Here is a 25,062-nt window from a genome sequence, read left to right as displayed (position 1 = left end):
AAGCTGTCACAACCTATAAACAATGAGGATAAAAAAATTATAAAAGTAGATTCGACGGATGTTTCGAGGGAAAATTTCATCGTCATTCCATATTGTAATCGGTTTACTAATGACATATATAGATTTCTAAACAAAAAGAACCTTAACGTAATTTTTACCATCCCCAAAAAACTGAACTGTTTAATAAAATCGGGGAAAGATAATTTAGATATTAACAAGCAAACCGGCGTAGTCTATTGTATTAATTGTAACAATTGTGATTCTAATTATGTAGGGCAGACAAAAAGACATCTTAGTACTAGGATTAACGAACACCGACGTAATATTAAAAATTCAGCGAGCAATTTTTCTGTTGTTAGTGAGCACAGAATTAATCAAGGACATGAATTTGATTGGTCGAATCCTTTAATTCTGCATAAAGAAAACAATAGAAGAAAAAGAGAAATAGCCGAAATGTACTTTATCAAGAAATTGAATTCCACGATCAATTTACAGAAAGACACTGAAAGCTTTAGTACGATATATGACAGTTTGTTTAGAAATTGAAGTAAAAAATTTTCAACATACATTGTTGGGAGCTATTATTAGTAGTTTATTATTGGTATGTTAAGGCAGGATGACATAAGCGAACCGAATATATCTATTTATTTATTTATTTATCTTTTTATTATCTTATACTTTTTATATTTTATTTTTTATTTTTTATATTTTATTTTAGTAATTTGCCATATGGTACATCACAATTCAGCGAGAATGTAAATATTGTTAACTTTTAACTTTGACATAATTTTCGGCGTGTTTATTCGTTAGTACAGTGTGCTCAGTCGTGGCAAGATGACACAAGTGAAACGAAGTTAATTTACCATCCGATCTTAAGTTAAGTCTCACCGGAGCGTACTTTTAAATGTCAATAACGATATGCAGTAACTCATTGTAAGTCTCACTTGTTACATTTCACGTTTTCAATTTAAATGTTGATTCTGATTGCATGTACATTAATTTCTAGAATGCTTCTATTGTAATTTTGAAAAGGACCACAACCCGTATGGTCGAAACGTCAATAAATATAGTTTAACAAATCTAATAGACAGCCAGTGTAGTCAGTTTAATATCTACTACCTTACTTGATATATTTCTGTAACGTGAATATAATATTATATAATATTTCTTATATTTTCGATTTTTATTTAGTCGGACATTTATCTGTCCGATTTTTCAATAATTAATTCAATATACTTATAAAATCCCTGTGTTTGAATCGATTCAGAAAAATTACTGATAAAAATAATTAATCCTAATATTACTTTTTTGTGCATTATATAGTTCTCACTTGAAACTTACTAAATACGAGATAGATAACGCATCGCGCCGTTGCAGAGCAGTAAATAAAGAAACTAATATATTATAAGATATATATGTGATTGCATTATATATGTATAATAGCAGTAATATTTTGCAATATTTCTACTAAAATATTAACTTATAATATTTGCACTTATATAATATTGTCGTTGCACTATTTGTAAAATAGCACAATATTGCAATATTTATACAGAATTTAAGCAAATATTTCGTGCTGTAGGAGTGCAGTTTATTGAGTATTTATCTGTTTGTAAGATCGCAAAACATCTCCATTGATCAGAAGATTTTTAAATCTTTAAAATTGTGAAGAAAAAAATATATACAGAGAAAATAGACACTCCAAATCCTCACTTTTTGACAAATATAGTTTTTTTCTATGAAACAACGTTTCAGCTTAATAGAAATGTTAATCATCATAATTATTGTAGATTTTAGGTAGATAAAAATTTCCATTGAATTATTACAATTTATACATAGCAAAATTAAATCGATAGGCTGGAATCAGTGACAACATTGAAATAATTACGGCGTAATATTGATCCTTTTTCATTTATATTAATCAATAGAGCACGTTGCTGAATTGAATGAACATAATGAAATCTAGTTTCAACACGGAGCATCTGCTCAAAGAAATTGCGAGTACTTAAATGATAAATTTCCTAATAAGAAAAAAAAGATCAATAGGATGGTCATTCTTATTATCTGATTTATTTATATACGTCATCTCTTTTCTCTCCCTTTTATAGCGATACGCTACTTTAGTTACTATAGGAAGCGATGATATTTACAAGGTGCATTACTTACAACTATATACAGGGTGTCCCAGAATTGATAGTAGAAAACAATAGGTATATTCTACAAGTCAAAAGAAGGTAAAATTGTCCTATAAACATATGTCCGGAAACGCATCCTCTTTGAGCTACATCCCTCCAAAGTTTTCTCAAAAAATTCAAGTTTTCTGTATATTGTCTAAACTTAAACTTAGAATTTTATGAAAATTAGTGCATACACATTTTCTTGTACGTTTTATTCATTTTTATTGTCAAAAATTAAGCGGATGGTGCTCTGCGCGCGAACTACATAGTTGCGCAAAACTTGCCCGTAGGATGAGGCGTAGGGGTACAGGTACAGGCGTCTTTATTGTTAGTTCGATTATCTCAAAAATGGTTTGTCGTATGAAGAAAATTAAAGTCAAAAAATGCTTATTTATGTATTTTCCGCCATAAACTGTTAATGTATTTCAAATTTATTGCATCCACACATAAAGGCCCTTGCACAATGTCAGGCAACAGGCAATAGGAATAAGAAATAGAAAATATCAATCAATCGGAAAAGGAGACAGATATTATTCTCTGCTTTTATTGGTAGATATTTTCTATTTCTTGTTCCTAATGCCTGTTGGCTGGCATTGTGCAAGGGACTTAAGTTTTGTCATATTAAAATGTTCGCCCCCTCCCTTAAAATCCCCTGAGAATATTTGTTAGACAATTTTTGACAACAAAAATGAATAAAACACACAAGGAAATGTGTATGTACCAATTTTCATAAAATTCAAGTTCAAATTTAGACAATATACGAAAAATTCAAGTTTTTTAAGAAAACTTTGAAGAAGTGTAGCTCAAAGGGGGTGCATTTCCGGACATATGTTTATAGGGCAATTTTACTTTCTTTTGACTTGTAGAATATACCTATTTTTTTTCTATTATCAATTCTGGGACACTCTGTATACAAGATGGTGTGTTATTTACAGACTATGGTAAACGGCAGCATACCTACAGGGTGATCAAAATAAAGCGTGAAATTTTATCTTTAAAATTATTTTATTTCCAGAGAAAAATATTTCAAATAAAAGTTGTAGTATTTCGAAGGGGAAAGAAATTCGAAGGGGGGATTGGCATTATTGACTTTTTTCTAAAGGGTGATTGAAAGTCGTTTGAAGGTTATTTGTTATTTTCAATTTTAAATGGAATTATATTTTTTTACATAAATCGATTCCTCATAAAATTCTGCATAAAAAGTTATAAAGGTAAAAGCGTCAAAAAGTGAAAAGTTTACAAAATATTTCATACTTAAGTTTATTTCATACAATTTTACATAAACTATTAAATTTACCTTGTAAAATATTCATTTTCCGATAATCTTAATACTTTTATGCACAAAATAATAATAAACATCGATTTGTGTAAAGAAAACACATAGTTATTTATAAAAAACTGTTAGTTTCAAATTACTTTTTCTTGTAAACAACTATGTGTCTTCTAGCTATTTGCACCAATCGATTCCTCTTATTATTTTGTGCATGAAAGTATTGAAGATCGTCAAAAATTAAATATTTTATTATTTTATACACTTTTTGATTTCTATCCTTATAACTTTTTATTCAGAATCTTACGAGAAGATCGATTTATGTAAAAAAATATGGTGGTTTCATTTAAAATAACATAAATGACCTTCAAATAACCTTGAAAATCACTCTTTAGATAAAATGTCAGTAGCGCCAACTTTTTCCCCCTTCGAAATCTTACAACTTTAATTTAAAACATTTTTCTCTAGAACCAATATTTTTGGAGATAAAAATTCGTCACGCTTTATTTTAGCCACCCTGAAAGAAAAGGAATGCATATGAAGAGTCGAGAACACCTGACGGAGCCAAGAAACACTTCAGTCCGGACAAGGAACAGGAGAATCAGGAATACCACATAAAGTTGAATGTCACCTTAAAGCGAGGAGCACACACTTTTGCATAGACGCATAAGCGTAAGCATAAGAATCTTGATTGACAGAGGAAGGGAGAGAGGGGGGAGAAAGAGAGAAAGATACGTCTCATATTTTTAATAATTAATAATTAAATATTAATAATTATAAATTATTAATAACTATTAATTAATTAATTATTAATTATTATTAATATATTTGCAACGTAAAATACAGAACCATATGTAGTGCGGTCCGGTATGCGCTATCAAATGCTCTGACCGCTACGCTCCAAGTACCATCAAACATATGGTCCACGAACGCTACAGGTGCTACAATTACTAAGCAAATGGACCAGGTTATAACACTTGTAGTCGTGTAGCACGAGCATATTCTTCTTCTGTCACATGTAACATAAATATGTTATCAGTTTTTTCATCAAGCAATTGTAATTCCATTTTAAATTTCTTAATAGTATTACAACTCTTCTTATGTATGTACTACAATTGTTCATGGATACCAAATTTCTATAACACTACAGCTAACCCACCTCATAAGGAGAGGCATTTGAAGCGTCTTGGTAGCGAATATAATAACGTATTTTATGACATCATAAGGTTTGCTGTAGCATTTTATAGCGCAAAATAAACCAACCGTAGCGCTGCTACAAACGCTCCGTAGTACTTGTAGCGCAAACCGGACCGCACTAATAGTAGGCAGAGAACATCGCTATTAAATATAAATTTTAAAAAATACAAAAAATATAAATATATAAAAATATATATGTATATAAAATATATAATATAAATAATATATAAATATATAAATATAATATATATATATTATATATATATATATATACATATATATATACATATATATATATACATATAATATACAGGGTGAGTCATTTTAATCAACGCACGCAAATATCTCGTATAGTAAGCAAGATGGAAAAAAATGTCTCAAACAAAAATGTTTTGACTATGAGGAGACCATAAGATGGTGTCATTGATTTGAACTGAACATTTTACAAAATATTTTACATTTATGCCAAAAATTGTAAAAAAAAAACTTTAAACTTTTATAATTTGAAAAGTACTTCATCAAACAACACTTTATTATAGAATTTTGGAAAGTTCTTTAAATAAGCTATAAGAATATGTAATGAAAAATAGCAGGTTTCATTTAAGAAATTTAAGGTGACCTTCAAATGATTATACAAGGTCAAATCAATAACACCATTTTATGTTCCCCTAATAATCAAAAAACTTTTGTTCAAAACATTTTTTACCATCTTGCTTACTATACGAGATATTTACATGCGTTGATTAAAATGGTTCACCCTGTATATAAAAAATTATATATATATATATATATATATATATATATATATATATAGATAATTGTATAAAATATATTTATTTGATAAAAATAATATAAAATGAGATAACTTATGGGAAAAATATACACATCAATATGCAGAGGCTAATTTTATTCTTTGTTATTATATTATTTCTAACAAATTATTGAAGAGAAAACAAATTATATTATTTTATCGATTTGTTTAAAATGACTGCATCACAACCAATAATAAGATTATATTTGTTTTGTAATTTAAATGTACGAGTATTATAAATGCAGTGTCATAAATAAAAAATATATATGCAAAGCTTGTTTGAAACACTTGAATGTTTTTATATCATCGATTTATACAAAAATACGTTACTCGCACATTTAATACATCATTTAAAAAAAGCTTACAAAAAATAATAAGTTGACTCTGTATAAAATTACACATATAGATATATAGATATGTATATATATCAAATTGTTTAAATACTATTTAAAAGTACATTTCAATATGTCAATTAATATACTGTCGGAAACATGAAAATGATAAATAGGGAAAGAACGCCATGTTGAATGTGAACAAAACAGATGCTGACTTCAATATAAAGTTGACTCATGTAAATAAAGATATCCACCTTATCTTCATTTAAGATGTATATAATGCCATTTATCAACTGAAATCATATACATTATAACATTTCAGTAACTAAAATACGACAAATAATTAAGTCAATAAAAATTTTAATTAACATGCAACAAGAAGTAATAGTATACACATATAACTCGAATATTTAACTAAATTGTACACATTATAACTCCTGTTACAGTTTGGGATGTATAAAATAACGTTTGTCAACTATAAAAAAATTATAGCATTAAATATATATCATTATATATGTATAAATAACTAAATAAATAAAAAATAACAATTTATATAAAATAAAATTTTATATATTTCTATCATGCTATTTGCATGACTTACCTATCGGTTCTACAGATTGAGGTTCTAACGGCTCAGGTGCTTTCCTTAAAACCTCTTCAGCAGCTTCTGTGGTAATCTTAAAAGAGCTGTCCTCCACACTTACATTAGAACTGCAAAAATTAAAAAATTAATATATGTATCTGTATGTGTACATATAAAGAATATAATTTGCAACAAACAATTACTTTCTTTCTTAAAAAGATGTTTTCTATGTTTTCTTTACATCAATTAATTTTTCCCAGTATTGTCTGCATAAAAATACTGAGAAATAAATCTTCGAAAAATGAATATTTTACGAGATATTTCATAGCTTATGTAAAATTATATCAAAATTACAAAATATCTCTTATAAACTATTCATTTTTTGACCATCCTCTCCTTATAATTTTTTACACCGAGCATTTTGCCGAATCAATTTATATAAAAATATTAATGTAATTACTCCATTTAAAAAAAACTTTGATTAATTTTTATATAATCTTAAAAAAATTACCTTACTTAAAATTCAAGATCAACTTTTTTCTCTTAAAATCCTATAAATTTTGTAGAAAATATTTTTGTACGATGTCAAGTCTACGAAATAAATATATATATATATATATATATATATATATATATATATATATATATATATACAGGGTATCCGGTGATTGTCGCCTCAATCGTCGTGTGCAGGTAAAGTAAGTTAAACCGAATAGGAAAGTCCTCTACCGTTTTGCGATTTACATAATAATTATTGAATTATTAAATAAAAAGATCGGCCAATCCACGCGAATAGAAGCGCGCGACGAGAAGAGACGTCCTACTGTAACACGATACACGAAGATTTTTCGAAAACGATTCGTAGACAGTCATCGTTCGCTCCTTCCGCTTTGCGGCGCACCGTGTATTATGTTATATATATATATATATATATATATATATATATATATATTAAATAAGAAATATTTTTGTCGGCTCTCAATATTAAGAATAACACATTTTAAATCGGCCAATAGAGCCCAAGCGCGAAAAATTAATTCTTCGGTACTGTATCTCTTGGTTTGAGATTACTAAGTTCCATATATAAATTAATCTCGAACTTACATATGGAGAAAATAGGCGAGAAAAATATAAGTCCGAAAAGTTGCTGAAGCGGGAATCGAACCCGCGTCTTTCACTTTCCGGGCGACTGCTCTTACCAACACGCGCACGCGCACGCGCACGCGCGCACAGGGTGAGCCATTTTAATCAACGCACGTAAATATCTCGTATAGTAAGCAAGATGGCAAAAAATGTTTCGAACAAAAGTTTTTTGACTATGAGGGGAACACAAAATGGTGTTATTGATTTGACCTTGTATAATCATTTAAAGGTCACGTGAAGGTCACCTTCAATTTCTTAAATGAAACCTGCTATTTTTCATTACATATTCTTATAGCTCATTTAAAGAACTTTCCAAAATTCTATAATAAAGTGTTGTTTGATGACGTACTTTTCATATTATAAAAGTTTAAAGTTTACAATTTTTGGCATAAAATGTAAAATATCTTGTAAAATGTTCAGTTCAAATCAATGACACCATCTTATGTTCTCCTCATAGTCAAAAAAACTTTTGTTTGAGACATTTGTTTCCACCTTGCTTACTATACGAGATATTTACGTGTGTTGATTAAAATTGACTTACCCTGTATATACATATACAGTGTCCCATTTTAATTTACTCCTTCCAAAAAATTATTTTTGATTGTAGAACAAATTTTCTTATACCAATTGATTCTTTTCATTATTTTATACATAAAATAAAAGTATCATAAGATAAGATCGCTGAAAAATAAATATTTTATGAGATATATATCATAGTTTATATGAAAATAAACTAAAGTATAACATATCTTGTAAACTATTCACTTTTTAGTGATCTTATCTTTATAAATTTTTATGTCAAATATTGTGAAGAATCGATTTATATAAAAAACCTATAAAGATTTCATTTGAAAAATATAATTTTGAAAAGCGTCCTTTAGAAAAAATTCAGTAGCTTCTTCCCCTTTTCAAATCAAATATTTTTTGTCTGAAGCATTTTGTTCTATAATCAAAAATAAGAAAGGGGAGAAGAATAAAATGGCATATTTTTGTACAATATGTCATATTAGCTTATACATATATTAGGTCCTTGAATAAGTTCTCGCTGTTTCTTAAAAGATGGCGTAGCGGCACTCTGTGCATGGAATTTCGTACGGAAACGCATCAGCTAAATAGTACTATATGTAACCTCAAATTCTAGTAGATACAGTTTACCACAGTGTCAACCTCGTGTTTAATTACCTATTGCGAAAATGTCTACTTTTGTGCCAAATAAAGTGTTTTTGCGGGGAATTTTATTGCACTGCTTTATTCAAAAGAAATCTGCAGCTGAAGTACACAGAATTCTTGTTGAAACATATGGTGACAATGCTCTGTCGAATACGACATGCAGAGACTGGTTTAGGCGCTTTAAAAATAATGACTTTGACCTTGAAGATAAAGAACGTTCTGGAGCACCGACAAAGTTTGAAGACGAAGAATTGGAGGCATTGCTGTGTGGTCTCTAATGATGGACAATACTTTGAGTAAAGTTATTGTAAGCCTTATATTTTAAATAAATGTTTTTTTTTAACAAAAAAAACAGCGAGAACTTATTCAAGGACCTAATATTTGTATTATATGTGACGATAATAATTTGTACAATGAATGACGTGTGATTTCGTACTCATGCAAAAATGAATATATAATAAATTTTTTTATTATGTATATTCAAGCTTTATTTTCGAGAAAATTAATTTTTGTAATTTATTGAATACGTACTTGATTGAATTCATAGTCAGTTGAATATTTCTTTAAGTTGATATTTTTACTTAACTTTTGGATTTAAACATTGGTAATGTGTTTTGTTTCCAATTAACATAATTATTTTGCTTATTGTAACTTTTGTACTTAAACATTCATAATGTTTTATTTTTAATTAAAATCATTATTTTGCTTATTTATTTCTATGAAATCTCTATAAAGCTATCATAATGGTATAACTACGAGTATACCAATATCATTTTAACCGACATACATAATTTTAAGTATTTTTTTCACAGTTAATTTTCTCGAAAACAAAATCTTATCTAAAATCATTTTATTCTATGTTCTTATATTTTCCACTTATTTTTATACAAGTCACGTCATTCGCGATTGTACTAAAGCTATGTAAAACATAATTTATAAAAAATTTATAAACCATATTATTCCATTTGTTGAAGCTTCCTGTTTTATTAAATTTTGCCAATGTTGATGCACTTCATCAATAATATGCAATGCAAAATCTCGTGATTTTGCTTCACCATTAAATGCAAATTGATTTTCTGGCTTTCCATCTGGAATTTTATATATCTTAAACCATTCAATTGTGGCTTTTAATAAACCTGGACAATATTTCTCGATATCGGTTACATCTGTAATAATTTGTATTAAAGATTAGATGTTTATATAAGTATATTTTATTTTACAATTCATTTATTTGAACTCTGCGCATATTCAAGAAATTATACTAAAATTTTTATAATAAATTAAAGAAAATAAAATAATACATATTTTTAAAAATAATAATACATAATTAATAATAAATAATGCAGATTTTTTATAATAATAATTTTATAATAGATATTTGTTTTTTATGTGTATATGTATATATTTTTTCTTTTAATTAATATGCTGATTCATAGTAAGACAGTAAGATTCTTACTATGTTCTTTATACAGCTATACCCAAAATTATTAACTCAAAATAAGAAGACTAATTTTTTTATTCTTTAGTATGTGACTCAAAATACCGAGTAGCGAATAGGAATTCTTCTAGAATAATTCTATTCAAAGAAATGAATCAATTCTTATGCTTATCATAGATTCCAGGAGCCTCGCAACTTAGAAAGCAAAAACCTATTAGGAACACCTTGGTCCTGGCTCTTCGCCGACCATATTAGAATTGTGACGTCAAAGGTGAGAAAACACACGCTAAAAATTCTTACGGTTGTTGATCGACTGTCAAAAGCTAAAATAGTGCCTCATCGAAATATCTTTTAATTAAAAAATGGCATCTAAGAATTTTCATTCTTTCTCACCTCTGACGTCACAATCTAACACAGCCACGACGAGGACCCAATAGCCTTAAGGCTCCTGCATACTCACCGCAGCCATCTTGGATTGTGACATCAGAAGCGAGAAAATATATCATGAAAATTCTTGCGACTTACGTTAAAATAAAAGTTTTTCAATAACATAGCGTTTGAAATTGATAGAGTAGACATGTAAAATATACCAAAAATTCTCCTTTTATTTGGATATTCAATAAACATACATACATGTCGAATTGAATTGAGCCTAACCAAGGACGAAAACCAGCTGTTTGACAGGTATCGAAATTAAATATTTGCTTTCATATATTAAATTATGCCAAAACGGAAGTCTTCGGTATATTTGAACACCACAACAATTATTTTAAACATAAAAACACTGCAGTAAAATGAAAAATAACGCTATAAGTCGTAAGAATAATTTAACTTGCTAAAATGACATTTATGCTTATTTATTAATAAACAAAATCATATTTATTAATTATATTATTTTCGTTCATTATTGTACATCTTTTATCAATAAAACAAATAGTTTCTTATTTCCACCGTTTTGAATTAAATCGTCACTATCAACGCGGACTTGGCAATCGAGTGTGCAGGAGCCTTATAAATCCACAGCAAAAATGACGTCAATTGAAACTACATTGTAAATACATTAATTCTATTTTTGGGTACAAAATTATAAATGATAGAATAATTTATCTCTCCATCAAATTATAAGAACTAGCTCAATGGAAGTTCCAAGTTATCTAATCTAAGTCTGTGCTCCAACAAGCACTGACGACGATAAAGCTTTTTATACGGACCTGGAATCCGCACTTCAATATATTCCTAACAAGGAAATTGTCATCAATGGGCAACTTCAACTCAAGTGTGATTAATAGTTCTTGATAATCATCTTCGCCACATTGTTGATCAATTTCAACTCGGCGAAAGTAATAGAAGAAGTCAATGTCTATAATCCAATTTTGTCTAGACAACTTGATGATAGTAAATATCACAAATATCCTATTTTCATATCAAAATATACCAATATACTATAAGACTTTTTACATTTAGAAGTAACACTGTGATAGATACTATAATTAAACAAATTTTATTGTCGACAACCGATGAAGAACGAGTAATTAAGTTCTGCGAAATTCCTCCCCGCTCTAATATTGGATCTGATCATCAACTCACATGTAGATTTCAAATTAAGTTTCAGAAATACTATAGAAAATCCTAGAGGTCTCACACAATTGTCTACAAGGATTGGAAGTTTCTGTACTTTAAGAAAAAAGGACATTTATTGTTCAAAACAGTATGACAGACATGTGAGAATCAATGAAAACATTTATAGTTAGTTACACTGAACAATAACATTTAGCAATCCAGACCAACTGTGGATGTTGCAGAAAACACTAAATTCAACAGTGTAAATCTTTAAAATCTTACAGTAACGAGGATTGTTATAATCACCTATCTAGACTTATAAAAACATCGATTAAAAAAGATGAAAATTTACATTGAAAGTATCTAAAAAAGTTAGAAAGACATGCAAACACAACAACAGTAGAAATCTGTTTAAAAAAAGTAATGTTATTCTTAGGAAATTCGAACCTAAAATCAGTGAAAAATTCAAAAGGAGCTCTGATAAGTGATATTACAATGATATTTTAGAGGTTTAATAAATATAGTAAAACTTTCTTATGAGTAATACTGCCACAACAATTGATCAAAACTTGCTATTTGAATCTGATATATTAATTTCCTAAATAAAAACGGCCATTCAGAAATTTACAATAATCATTGCAAATGTAAGTTAGGCAATTAGTTCCAAGATAGCACAACATAAAAAATGATTTTGAAACTAATTAAGATCCATGTATATGTTATCTACAAATTAGTTTAAAAAAAATTTTTTTTAAATATATTAATAAATAGTACCTATTAATTTTGGATATAGCTTTATGTGTGTGTTTGTATATGTGTATGTGTGTTAGGTGTACACATATTATATATATATATATATATATATATATATATATATATATATATATATCAGATATATAAATAAAATAGATATACAGGGTGTCCAGTAACTAACGGACTAATAATTAAGGGCGGATTCTCTGGCCAATTTGGAGACAATTTTTCCTTAGCAAAAATGTTGAGAAGTCAATAATTTTCGAGTTATAAGCGATTGAAAAAATGGGTTTTTTGAAAATTAAACGTTTTGGAGTTAAAAGTCTAACATAATTACATTCTTTGGTTAATTTCAGGTAGAGTTTACTGTAATAAAATTTTAATTTGAGGCTTACAATTAGTTATAAAGATACATAATGACAAATATTGGAAAGTTGTAAAAAATAATGACCTTTTTCGACATTTTCGCTGAGGAAAAATCGTTCCCAAATTGACCAAAGAATCCATTTGTAATCATTGGTCCGTTAGTTACCGGACACCTTGTATATGTAATATTGTATAATATAATAAATACATAGGTAATATATATAATGAATATTTAAATAAATAATTTAAATACTTATTATATATTTTACTTATTTAAATAAATACTACTCATTTAAATAAGTAAACAATTAAAATGTATATGATATTTACCATTCATTTGATTTGCCACAGGATCATTAACATCAATTACAATAATCTTCCAATCAGTCTCGCCTAAGACAAATTTTAATACTATTATTTGTGAATTATTTTAACAAATATATTTTGTAACATAATTTATCTACCCAAGTAGAACAGAAAAGTCAAAATAATGTCAATTTGACGTCATTTTGACCAAATTTGAACTCCAAATTTAATCAATATGACGTCAAAATGATATTATTTTGATTTTCTGTTCAAATTGGGTACTTTATTTACCCTCGTCAATGAGTGCCACTGTTCCAAGAACTTTTACTTGTAATATTTCACCTCGTTTTGCAACCTATATAAATGTAAATATTTTGTTAATATTTATTATGCGGTGAATAAGATTATTTATTTATACGAAATATATTCCAACAATTATTTCTTACCCTGTAGCCTATTTCAAGAACATCAATAGGATCATTGTCACCTTTACAGCCTGTTGCTTCATCCAAAACTTCAGGATTTTCCCATGTCTGCTCATTATATTTATATATATTATTACCAGTGCTATTATAACTATATTTTATAAAAATAACTAATGATAAATATACTAACTAGTTAATAACTTCTTTTAACTAATTTTGACTAGTTTAAATTATAAATTACATCTTTTTTAAGAAACTAGTAAATAATGTTAACTAGTAAATAAGATAATAGTAAAATTAGTAGTTAAGATTTCTTGGTCCTTACCGCGGCCATGTTAAATTGTGACGTCGGAAGCGAGAAAATACAAGTTGAAAATTTTGGCGTACCATTTTTAGATTGATTATATAAAGAAAAAAGATTGGTTTTCGAAGTATTTTAAAAATATCCTAAAGCCATCTAAAGTTGTTTCATCAAAATATCTTTTTATCTAAAAATGGCACGCAAAGATTTTTAGCATGTATTTTCTCATCTCTGACGTCACAATTTAAGATGACTGCGACGAGGACCAAGGAACTTTATGTTAATAATGTTTAAAAAAATTATTAACAAAAATAATTATAGAATTAATGATTATAGAATAATTATAGAATTAAACACACATATACATAAATGGAACATAATAAGAGATTACATATGTATTTAAATATATGTTTTATAATATGTATTTATTGTAAATTAATGCAAATTATATTTCTTTCATTATTCAAATAATAATCAATGAGATCGTCATAAAATTACATTATGGAAAAAATAATAATTTTGTACATATATTTATAACTATATATATATATTTTTTATATTAGAATTTTTAACTCTATAGACATGCTCATAAATATTGTACGGAGATTGTAAAACATCTTTTATGTGTGTGTGTATACACATGTGTGTGTATACACACACACACACGCACACGCGCGCGCGCACACACACACACACACACACACACACACTTATATAATTATATATATATATATATATATATTGTTACGTCCCTGATCTTTCATCCCCTGAATATCATCCCTTGTGTCGTGGAGCTTCATCGTTAAGGGGGGTTGTTTATTGACAACCGCCCGGTGGTTGTTTTCAGGCTCCATGACAGTTTTGGTCTAGCTGTCATCTCGTACGGACGTGACTTGACCAGAGAGCAATCTTCTTTCTTTCGCGTGTACATTAGTCATTGTATTTCATCATTGTATAAAGGATCATTTCTTCATAAGAGAGTGTATTTATTTCGCGAGCCGCGAGTGAGTGAGAGTGTGTGCGAGAGACGTCTTTTGCGAGAAAGAACGTCCGGAGGACGTAACATTTTGGGGGCTCGTCCGGGATCGGATCGAAGGAATATCTCACCGCAGCGGAACGGAAACGTCGAGAATGATACATTCCCCGAGAATTACCCGTTCACAAGCTCCGTCTCGAACGACTGGCAGCGAGGAATCAGGAGAGCAAACGGGCTCGTTACCGGAAGTCGCAGGAGAACCGGCGGTAACAGAATCTACAGCTCGGGTTCTCCTTCTTGAAATGCGAGAGATGCGACAGGAACAGACTCGTCGAGAGGACGAAATTGCGGCGATGCTGCGTCGTCACGACGAGGAACTTCTAGCCTTGAAGGAGATTCATTCCCGGCCACAAAATCTACAGCTAAGTCCTTCTAATAATAGAACGTGTGGAAATTCGGGTACGCATTTTTTAAATGAGAGGGAGAACGATTTTCGCGCGATATTAGGGTACAAATTAAAACCTGATACTTATGACGGGACAGTATCACTTCGTGAATTTTTCTCGCAGTTTAACTTAATTGCTCAAGCGAATAGTTGGGATGATACAACAAAGACTGTTGCACTCGCTTCGAATTTGAGGGGAAAAGCGCGTTCAGTATTAGAGACGGTAGAAAACGTGTCCAATTTAGAATTCAACGAATTAAAATCAAAACTTGAATTGCGTTTTGGAGAAGGACTCTTATCACAAAATTATTACGTTCAATTTACAAATCGGAAACAAAAGTTTGGGGAAGATTTGGCAACATTAGGTTCGGAACTTGAAAGATTGGTTCGCCTTGCGTATCCCGAGTGCCCACACGAAATCCGAGATAAAATCGCCTGCGCGCAATTCATTTCAGCGATATATGATAATTTTGTCAAACGAACTTTACAATTAGAAAATATAACCTCATTGAGTTTGGCAATTGAAAGGGCAAAAGCCATAAAAATAATTCAAGGGGAGGGTTACGAAAGAAAGATAGATTAGCTCCTTTTCTCGAGAGAAGTTTAGAAAAATAATTAAGTAGATTGGAGCCCGAAAATGTCGATTTTCATTTAAAAATTCGGGGGGATGTTTTAATTTTAAAAAAATAGAATAAGTTACTGCGCATTTTATTTTTCGTTACAGAGTCTTCAATTTGGAAAGAAATTTGTCTTTGACCTGAGAAGAGTTTCCTGAATGGCGGAAAAATTGATCTCCCAGCTTAGTCTTCGAGGGAGAAAATCTTCATCCGTCTTTATTCTACTCTAAGAAGACTGTCTTGCCCGCGGTTTTTGATCCGTGGTTTTCCCGCCGGACTTTGGGCAAATGCCGAGACAGGGACTTGGGGAGTCCATGAGGGACGATGGGTCCACGGAAGATACCCCCCCCCCCTTGTCTGAACCGGAGGACGAAGGGAGACTGGGACTTATCTTCAAGGAATTTTGAAAGTCGATTGGGACCAAATTGACGGAGTCGCTCGGTAACCTGCGGCAGCAGCCCAGGGTAGGGCAGGAAGACTCGTCGGTGCCCTGGAATCGACAATTGATACAGTTGTACTGTGGACTTGGATTGGCGAATATAGTCCAACGGATGTGCGACGGGATCCAGAATGGCGGATTGTTTGGTAACCTGTGGCAGGAGCCCAGGGTAGAACAAGAAAATTCGTCGGAGTCCTGAGGTCGGCATCGGAATGCAGAGTTATTGTACAGCGTTGGATAGCCCTCTGTTTTTGATTGTCGGGACGACAATCTTGAAGAAGGGGGCAGTGTTACGTCCCTGATCTTTCATCCCCTGAATATCATCCCTTGTGTCGTGGAGCTTCATCGTTAAGGGGGGTTGTTTATTGACAACCGCCCGGTGGTTGTTTTCAGGCTCCATGACAGTTTTGGTCTAGCTGTCATCTCGTACGGACGTGACTTGACCAGAGAGCAATCTTCTTTCTTTCGCGTGTACATTAGTCATTGTATTTCATCATTGTATAAAGGATCATTTCTTCATAAGAGAGTGTATTTATTTCGCGAGCCGCGAGTGAGTGAGAGTGTGTGCGAGAGACGTCTTTTGCGAGAAAGAACGTCCGGAGGACGTAACAATATATATATATATATATATATATATATATATACTTATATAATTAAATGAATAATAATAACTATTATTATTCATATAATTTTGATAAATAATAAGCAAAATTTGCTTTAAAAAACACAATATTCTGTCAAACTTTAAATTAAGAACAAACCCGAACAGACCTTTTTATTTTAATTTCTAAAATTAAAATTACCAATTTTTCTAGTAATTTTCGAGTAATTTTAATATAACAAGTGAATTATTATATATTTATAATTTTTTATTTATTTATAAATATTATCTATTTATTTATAAATATTTAAAAATATTTAATATATGTATGTATAACAAATACAATTATTAAAAATGTACCTGTGGCAAAGCTCCATAATTCCATATGTATCCATGATGAGGGAAACAATTAGCAACAAATCTTAATTTACCATTCTTAACATCTTGTTTAATAGGATTCAAAGTTTCTTTCAGACAGATCTCCATTTTAGCATTTGTCCATCGAGGTATTTCAACAATCATATTCATTATTTTATTGCTTTCATCAGCATAGAGTGGAATGTCATGCATGGGTGAAATTGGTACACCCACATCATTTTCTGTATATAAGAAAAAAATGTTTTGGTAAAAAAAGTTATTATTAATATTAAGAATAATGTATAGAAGGTATTAAAAAAACATTCAACATCCATATCGTATATACAATACTGACAATACGTAAAGAAATGTTACAGGGTGTATACTTAAATCTTATAATAAGTAGTAATTCGTTTTTTCCGCCAGTAATTAATAAAATAAATCAAACAATTTTTAACGACCCAACTGGCATAAAAAATATCTTTATTGTTGGTTAGACATCAAATAAAATTAAGAACGACGTTTCGACCCTTGTTTGAGAAGGACCCAAAATAAATTCTTGTTTTTTTTTATTGAATCATTATAGATAACATCAAGTTCATGTTTAACCAAGCTTGACATAATGACAGATAAATTTATTTTTGTACATCTGTATTTTACGGTTTCATAACTCTTCTGTTTATATTGTATTAATTTGCGCTTTGTCCAACAGTGTTATTTATATACCATATGTATTTAAAATTTTATAATTTATACGATGTAAAATTTTGTAGTCTAAAGAGGATCCAATTCCAGAGTTGAAACGTTGTTTCTTTTAATAAAAACTTGCATTGATAGCAGTTTGATCATTTTAAATTTAACAACCTCGCTAATAAATTTTATATTCTTTAAATGTACACAGAAAGAATTTTCTCTTAGAATTTATCCTGAAAATCATGGTAATCTTAGGATAATATGGTGTTGAAAAAATTTTATAAGAATTTCTCTGATTGATATTTACCACAATAAAAAATATTAATAGATACATAATAAATTTTACTATATACATAGTAAAATTAATCAAGTTTATATTTTATTGTGGTAAATATTAATCAGTAAAATTCTTATAAAATTCTTCCAATACCATATTATCCCATGATTACCATGATTTTCAAGGTAAATTCTAAAAGAAAATTTTCTCTGTGTATATTTAGAAATAAAATCAAAAGAGCAATTTTTTTTTAAATTCCCTAAGTTTAAAATAAATTCCATGAATATTCCAGGATTTTTCAGAGTTATTCCAGGTTTTCCAGGTTTTATACTCTCTCTCTGTTTTAGTAAACATAAATCGAGAACTCAATTTCAGAGATATAATTTTGTATATTAATATCATGACTGACTTAACCAAACAGGTCAGATTATGATTTAAAACTCCTGAGTCTTCGCCGACTATGTTGGAATTGTGACGTCAGAGGCGAGAAAATATACGCTGAAAATTCTTACGTGCCATTAAATTCCTTGGATTTTTTAATGAAAATATGTGAGAAGCATAGTGTCCTTCGCCGATAAATGACTTGGAAGTAATCAAATCCAACTTATTTGCCAAATAATCCGACAAATTTAGAATTTTCAGGAGTTCATAACTCTAACATGAAAAGAATGCCAAATGTGCATTATAATGTCAGAAAAACATGTGTTGAACATCTGTAAATAAGCGGTTTGCAAACACCAAGATAAAAACCTTCATATATGACACGTAAAAACCACTAAGTAAGTCTGTTATGATAATATACATATAAAATTATCTATAGTTCTAAAACAATTGAGTTTTCGACCTATGTTTACTAACAATAAGACTATTTTACTGAGTACTGTGTGTACTATCTATCATATGAATTTTGAAAATTTTTTCTTAACGCTACATAATTTTGTACAGTGTCCTATATAGGAAATTGCTAAAACTAATCAGCTGTCATTTTTTAATGCATGCAGTTATTGAGAAAACAAAAATTATTGCCAGTCTGGTCAACTTTTAACTTTGAGGAGTTTTTTAAAAATTGTGTTATTAAGAAGAAAGTCTGTTTTTAATGGACATAAATAAAATGTTTGTATATTAGTTTATTTTATTGATAAAAAGTAGTTAAAAGTGCTAATAATCACTTAAAATAATTCGATGAATTAAAATTATGTATATAATAAAAATTCGAGAATTAAAGTTATGTACATAATTAAAATTCAGAAAATCAAATTAAAATTATGTACCCTCGCGAAGAGCAAGTTTGTTTAGCACGCGCGAAGCGTGCGCTTGTGTTATCTAGTAACATTAAAAATGACACGTTAGAAAAAATTTTTACGAATTTTCGTAAAAGAACAGAATTTTTTACAAATTCAAATGCTGCGCATTTCGAGAATATTTATCATTAGCTTACATATGTGATTATTAGCATTTTTTTATTACTTCTTTTCAATAAAATAAACTGGTATACAAACATTTTATTTATATATTAAAAACTGTAACATTTCTCTTTTTAAGGGAATCCCTCATGATTTCTGTTTTATCGACGCAGTTATATATTTTCGTGCTTCTGGTATATCTTTTTTTTAATTTGATAAAATTAAAAATGCTTCTCTACGATTGCAATACATGCATCAATAATCCCAGGGAAATTCGATTTGATATAAAAAATGAGAAATAACAGTTTTTCTTATTTATTTTCATCTCGATTTGACATCTCGAATTGCAGACGAACTGTCAACCTCATCATAATATGTGCTTTATATAAAACATATGCACTTTGTTCGAATAAAAATGCACATTCCCTGGAATTAGAGAACACGAAAGAAAGCACTGTTATCCTCTAAACTTAGATTAGAAGTCTAATAAAAATTTGTAATTAGAAATACGATTCATACGTATGTGTGCGTGCGTTATGTATACGTGCATATGTTTTGGATATGTGTGCTGTTATTTTGTCGGTATTCGTCATTTGCTGAGGATCCCCTTAACACAATTTTTGTTTTCTCAATAACTGCATGTATTAAAAAATGACAGCTGATTAGTTTCAACAATTTAAATATCTCAAAGTTTTAATATAAAAACAATAATATGACTTGGAAAAATATGTACAGGTAAAAATATACATACACACACATATATGTGTATGTGTGTTTGTGACTTTTTATGCGCCCTATTTTACTATTTTACTATTTTATTAAAGATATATAAAAACTATATACAGGGTGTCCAGAAAATCGCCCGCAATACTTCGGGAGGTGATTTGGGACCCAAAAAGAAGAAAAAAATGTTATATAAACATAGGTCCGGAAATAAGTCGTTTCCGAGTTTTATTTAATTTTATTTTTTAATTTTTTTCAATTTTAAATTATATTAAATAATATTTCCAATAATAATCCTGACTTAAGACAAAAAATAATTCATGAATTCAAAGGAAAGATCTAAATGTTTTTCAAAGAGTTCGGAATTCCTTATTTGATAGATTAAGAGCCTGCATTCGTGTTAAAGGTGGCCATTTTGAACATTTTATTTAATTTAAATATTTATTCATGTTTATCCTTGATTTTTAAAAATTATATAATCGTATTTACAAATATCAAAAAATTAAAAAAATTAAAAAATAAAATTTTAAAAATTAAATAAAAGTGGCTATAACTCGGAAACAACTTATTTCCGGACCTATGTTTACAAAACATATTTTTCTTTTTTTTTGAGGTCCCAAATCACCTCCCGAAGTATTGCGGGCGATTTTCTGGACACCCTGTATAATCATTTAAAAATCGCTATTTTGAAGACAACTTATATAATAAGAGAGAGAGAACGGTTTCCTAATTATAATATCACTAAACAACAACTAAAAATAAAATATGTAGATTAGATAATACGTGAATAATTTTGATCCAAGATTAAGAAGATTAATATTAATAAGATTAGCAGGATCTACAATATGCATAAGAAAACCTGATCCACAGAATACATATGTGTATACAAATGGAAGATCTGCATTTCGAGTATATGCTCTAAAATCTAAAACATTTAATCTTTTCAGGGTCACAAACATTTTTAAAACATTAGAATAATAATCAAAATTATTCACATACTATCTAATTTATTTATTTTACTTTCAGTCGTTGCCTTGATATTGATTGTTAGAAAATGTTCTCCTATTAAAAGTAAGTTGCATTCAAAATGATGATATTTCTAATGTTACGTATAGTTCTTATAAAACAAAATTAGTGAAATAGTTAAATAGCATATAAGTTTCCTCATTTAAAAAAATACATAGTATTCAGACGCAATTTGTCACAGAAAAGTTGCCCTTTTTGCATGGACAATTACGCTGTGCACTCGCAAATTCTGAGAGATATGCCCTGTATAATATATATTTAAAATATATATAATATATATATATATATATATATATATATATATGTATATGTATATATATTATGTATGCATATTAATCTATAGAATTTCTATATTTTTCTCTCGCATTTATTTCCTTAGGGGAAAAGAAGGGATGTATGGAATTATAAATCTCATGTATAGAGATTATTCCTATTTTAAGTCTTGGCCGTAACCAAGTAAAATTTGGTGCTTTGTGCACAGGTATTTAATTCTAACAAAAAAATTTTAGTTTCGTTGGGATAACGCACTGTCATCCGCGATTTGGCTCTTATTGCCTGTTTATACACTTTAGATTTATATTCAATATTACAGAGCCTTGTTAAACTCTTAATAGAAATGCTTTATTACAAACTTTATAGGTTTAAACATCCTGCACTAATCTTATATAAAACTAAATCTTTTGATAAAATCAGCTGGTTTTCTTATACAAAGTGTCCCATTTTAACTTTCACAGTCAAATATTTCGATATTACGTAATTTTAGAAAAAAATGTTTCAAACAGAACTTGTATGGCTTTGAAAAGAACATAAGATAGTAGAAAATAATTGACCTTTGATAGTCGTTTAAAGGTTACATAACGGTTACTTTTAATTTCTTAAAGGGAACCTACTATTTTTCATTGCATATTCTTGTAGCTTATTTTTCCAAAACACTATAATAAAATATTTTTCTTTTAAATACTTTTTGAGTTATAAGGTTTGAAGTTAATAATTTTTTAGCATAAAATATATAAAAAAAAATCTTATAACTATTCAGTTTTCGTTAATCTTACCTTAATACTTTTATGAACAGAATAATGAGCTCAATCAGTTGATGTAAAGAAAGCAAATAATTGTTTAAAAAAAAAATATGTAATTTGTAACATGTAGCTACAAATTTTTTCTTAAAAGCAACTATGTGTGTTTTCTTTACACTAATTCATTGATCTCATTATTCTATGCATAAAAGTATTAAGACAAGATTACCAAAAATATATGTAATTTGCAATTAGTAGTTATAATATTGCAAGGAATCGATTTATATAAAAAAAATTATATGGATTTATAAAAAAATTATCTAAAAAAATGAAAAATCCTCTTTTGTTTCTTAAAAACCAATATGTTTTTATACATCAAATTTTCAGGTACTTTAAAAAAATTCAAGTTTATATCTCCAGTAGTGGCTATAATTAATTAAATTTAAATTTAATAAAATACAAATTTTATAAATAAAGAACAATTTGTAACACACACTTTATGACACTATACATATATAATATATATTACATGTAATAAATAGAACGCAATCAACACTATATTTTCTCATTTTCAATGTGTTTTTCCATAAATTAAATTAATAAATTAATTAATATTTATTAATGCTAAAAATAATATTAATGTCTAATTATCAAAGCTCCTAGCACGGTTTCTGTTTAAAAATTCTAGTATTAAAAATAACAAATAAAATTTTTATAAATTAAATTTAAATTAAAAAAAAAATTTTTTTAATTAATTTCTTTTTTAATTTAAACAATTTCTTTTAATTTTTATTTTTTATAAATAACAAATATGGAATTGTTAAATGCTATTATAGGCCACATGTGCTATATAAATTTAAATCCTTTTTTATTATTCAATATCAGAATATACACGAGACTTAACGTAATGATGTATCATTTGAGACTTGTTAGATTATATAAGATACATTGAAAATGTAATACTAATAGTACATTGCGTGGAAAAATGTGCGGTCTTGACCTCAACCTTGAGTTATAGTTTTCATCGACTTCCGCGATTGTCGGCGATCCATATCTATCGCATCGTATCATATCACATATGTATATACATGCAAATTATGTTTACTCACTGAAAAATATCCTGTAGTCCGTGCTGTTGAGAGCACCCCTCTCAGAAGTTGTGTACATATTTTGAAGAAATCTTACAGATGCAGTAAATTCTTTCGAGTAAGCCGATCCGCCGGTCGCTACGAATCGGAACGGAATAACGAGCTTCCTCAAACCTTGGCAACGTAACATGTGAAAGGTTACTAGAGACATTCTGCCATCTGTCGTCGAACGATGCCTCGCCGCTTCAGTCGCTTTCTCTTTAAGGCGCTTTTTCATCAAACTGCGACTCGATACGAAAGAATATAAATGAGTATAAAAGCACGGTTCTCTGTACTCCGCGGTCGCAGGAGCTGGGGTACTTTGCTATAGTTTACGTCACGTATACTGTACTATCTATAGCATTTTAATACAGTGCTTCTATACTCATCTATATTTTTTGCCATTGTAGACTCCGCATAAAGGTACATCTACATCTATCGTAAAGCGGGGAACACACACTTTTGCATAGGCGCATAAGCAAGCATAAGAATCTTGATTGGTCTATAAACGTATGCATAAAAAATTCAACCAATCGAATTTCTTCTGCATATGCTTATGCGCTTATACAAGAGTGTGTGCTCCCCGCTTTACACTTAACGCAAATTACGCCTCATGTGACGGCACCCGTAAGCATTGTCTGTCTACATAAATCGTAACAGATAACCGTTTTATATCCTTCTCGACAGGATACAAATTTTCAATTGTGGTTATTGATTTGAGAACAATTGACAGACAAGCGTCGCAATTATCGTCGCAATCGTTAGGGTGCGATTACATGGACGCGCGGAAACGCGGAAACGCGGAAACGCGGAAGAGAAAGTAACTAAACTTTACTAGAGTCCCGCATTTCCGCGCGTTCCGTTCCGTCTGTTTTGATTGCCTTATATTACATGGAGCACATTTTGAGCGGAAAAGCGGAACGAGGAATTATAAAATATTAATATTTAACTATATTTATTGATTAAAATGCTTGTATTCAATAGATAAGTTGAAAAGATGAACATATTAAAAGGAATTACAATGAATTAAGTAAATATAAATTTAAAAAATTAATACAAATGTCTATTTGTCACTATACCGTTCCGCTTTTCCGCTCAAAATGTACTCCATGTAATATAAGGCAATCAAAACAGACGGAACGGAACGCGCGGAAATGCGGGACTCTAGTAAAGTTTAGTTACTTTCTCTTCCGCGTTTCCGCGTTTCCGCGTTTCCGCGCGTCCATGTAATCGCACCCTTAGAGTTGAAGTTGAACCAACTCATACGATAAGCATACAACAGCTGTTATGACCGATCTACATCTATCGTAATGTCTGTCGTAAGCTTCTTACGACATCGTAACGTATAGATTTAAGCCGAGTTTATATTAGTCGTAGAATTGTAGATCGTAAGAAAATTGATCCAATCATAGTTGAATGTGAGAAGAATAATCGACTGTGATTGGATCAATTTGCTTACAATAGGCCTTCTACAATGGAGGCTGTAGTTGTAAGAAATTGACAAACCACAGTCGATTATTTCAAAAA

General features: G+C 29.4%; 1 protein-coding gene across 3 annotated transcripts; it reads right to left on the bottom strand.

The window, feature by feature from the left end:
• Positions 1-637: 637 nt before the first annotated feature.
• Positions 638-23,734, bottom strand: Nurf-38 (Inorganic pyrophosphatase Nurf-38). 3 transcript variants are annotated; one of them, XR_014924080.1, is made up of 9 exons: positions 23,518-23,733; positions 17,274-17,512; positions 13,556-13,642; positions 13,401-13,464; positions 13,134-13,196; positions 9,639-9,852; positions 6,392-6,501; positions 4,607-6,083; positions 638-4,456 (listed from the first exon to the last, which is right to left on the bottom strand). XR_014924080.1 is itself a non-coding variant. In XM_029314332.2 (8 exons), the coding sequence occupies exons 1-8, from the start codon at positions 23,705-23,707 to the stop codon at positions 6,052-6,054; spliced, it is 999 nt and encodes a 332-aa protein (XP_029170165.1). In that variant the 5' UTR covers positions 23,708-23,733; the 3' UTR covers positions 638-6,051. The 3 variants fall into 3 exon arrangements, 2 of the variants coding, with proteins under 2 accessions (XP_029170165.1, XP_029170164.1); XM_029314332.2 differs by having other exon boundaries at positions 638-6,083; XM_029314331.1 differs by lacking the exons at positions 638-4,456; positions 4,607-6,083 and adding an exon at positions 6,134-6,265 and having other exon boundaries at positions 23,518-23,734.
• Between the last annotated feature and the right edge of the window lie 1,328 nt (positions 23,735-25,062).

Source organism: Nylanderia fulva, unplaced genomic scaffold, assembly GCF_048542155.1.
Source record: "Nylanderia fulva isolate GAGA-0341 unplaced genomic scaffold, ASM4854215v1 Scaffold132, whole genome shotgun sequence".
Classification (NCBI taxonomy): Eukaryota; Metazoa; Arthropoda; class Insecta; order Hymenoptera; family Formicidae; genus Nylanderia; species Nylanderia fulva.
Note: the sequence above shows the minus strand (reverse complement) of the source record. Positions and strands in the feature narration are given on the sequence as shown.

What these genes read in the sequence shown, in the direction of transcription:
- Nurf-38 (XM_029314331.1), bottom strand. Translation starts at nt 23,707, where the DNA reads ATGTCTCTAGTAACCTTTCACATGTTACGTTGCCAAGGTTTGAGGAAG. An exon ending in ATTATGGAGCTTTGCCACAG is followed by an intron (nt 13,643 to 17,273) that starts GTACATTTTTAA and finishes TATAATGAGCAG; the next exon opens with ACATGGGAAAATCCTGAAGT. An exon ending in TCAATCTGTAGAACCGATAG is followed by an intron (nt 6,266 to 6,391) that starts GTAAGTCATGCA and finishes ATTTTTTTATAG; the next exon opens with TTGACAAACGTTATTTTATA.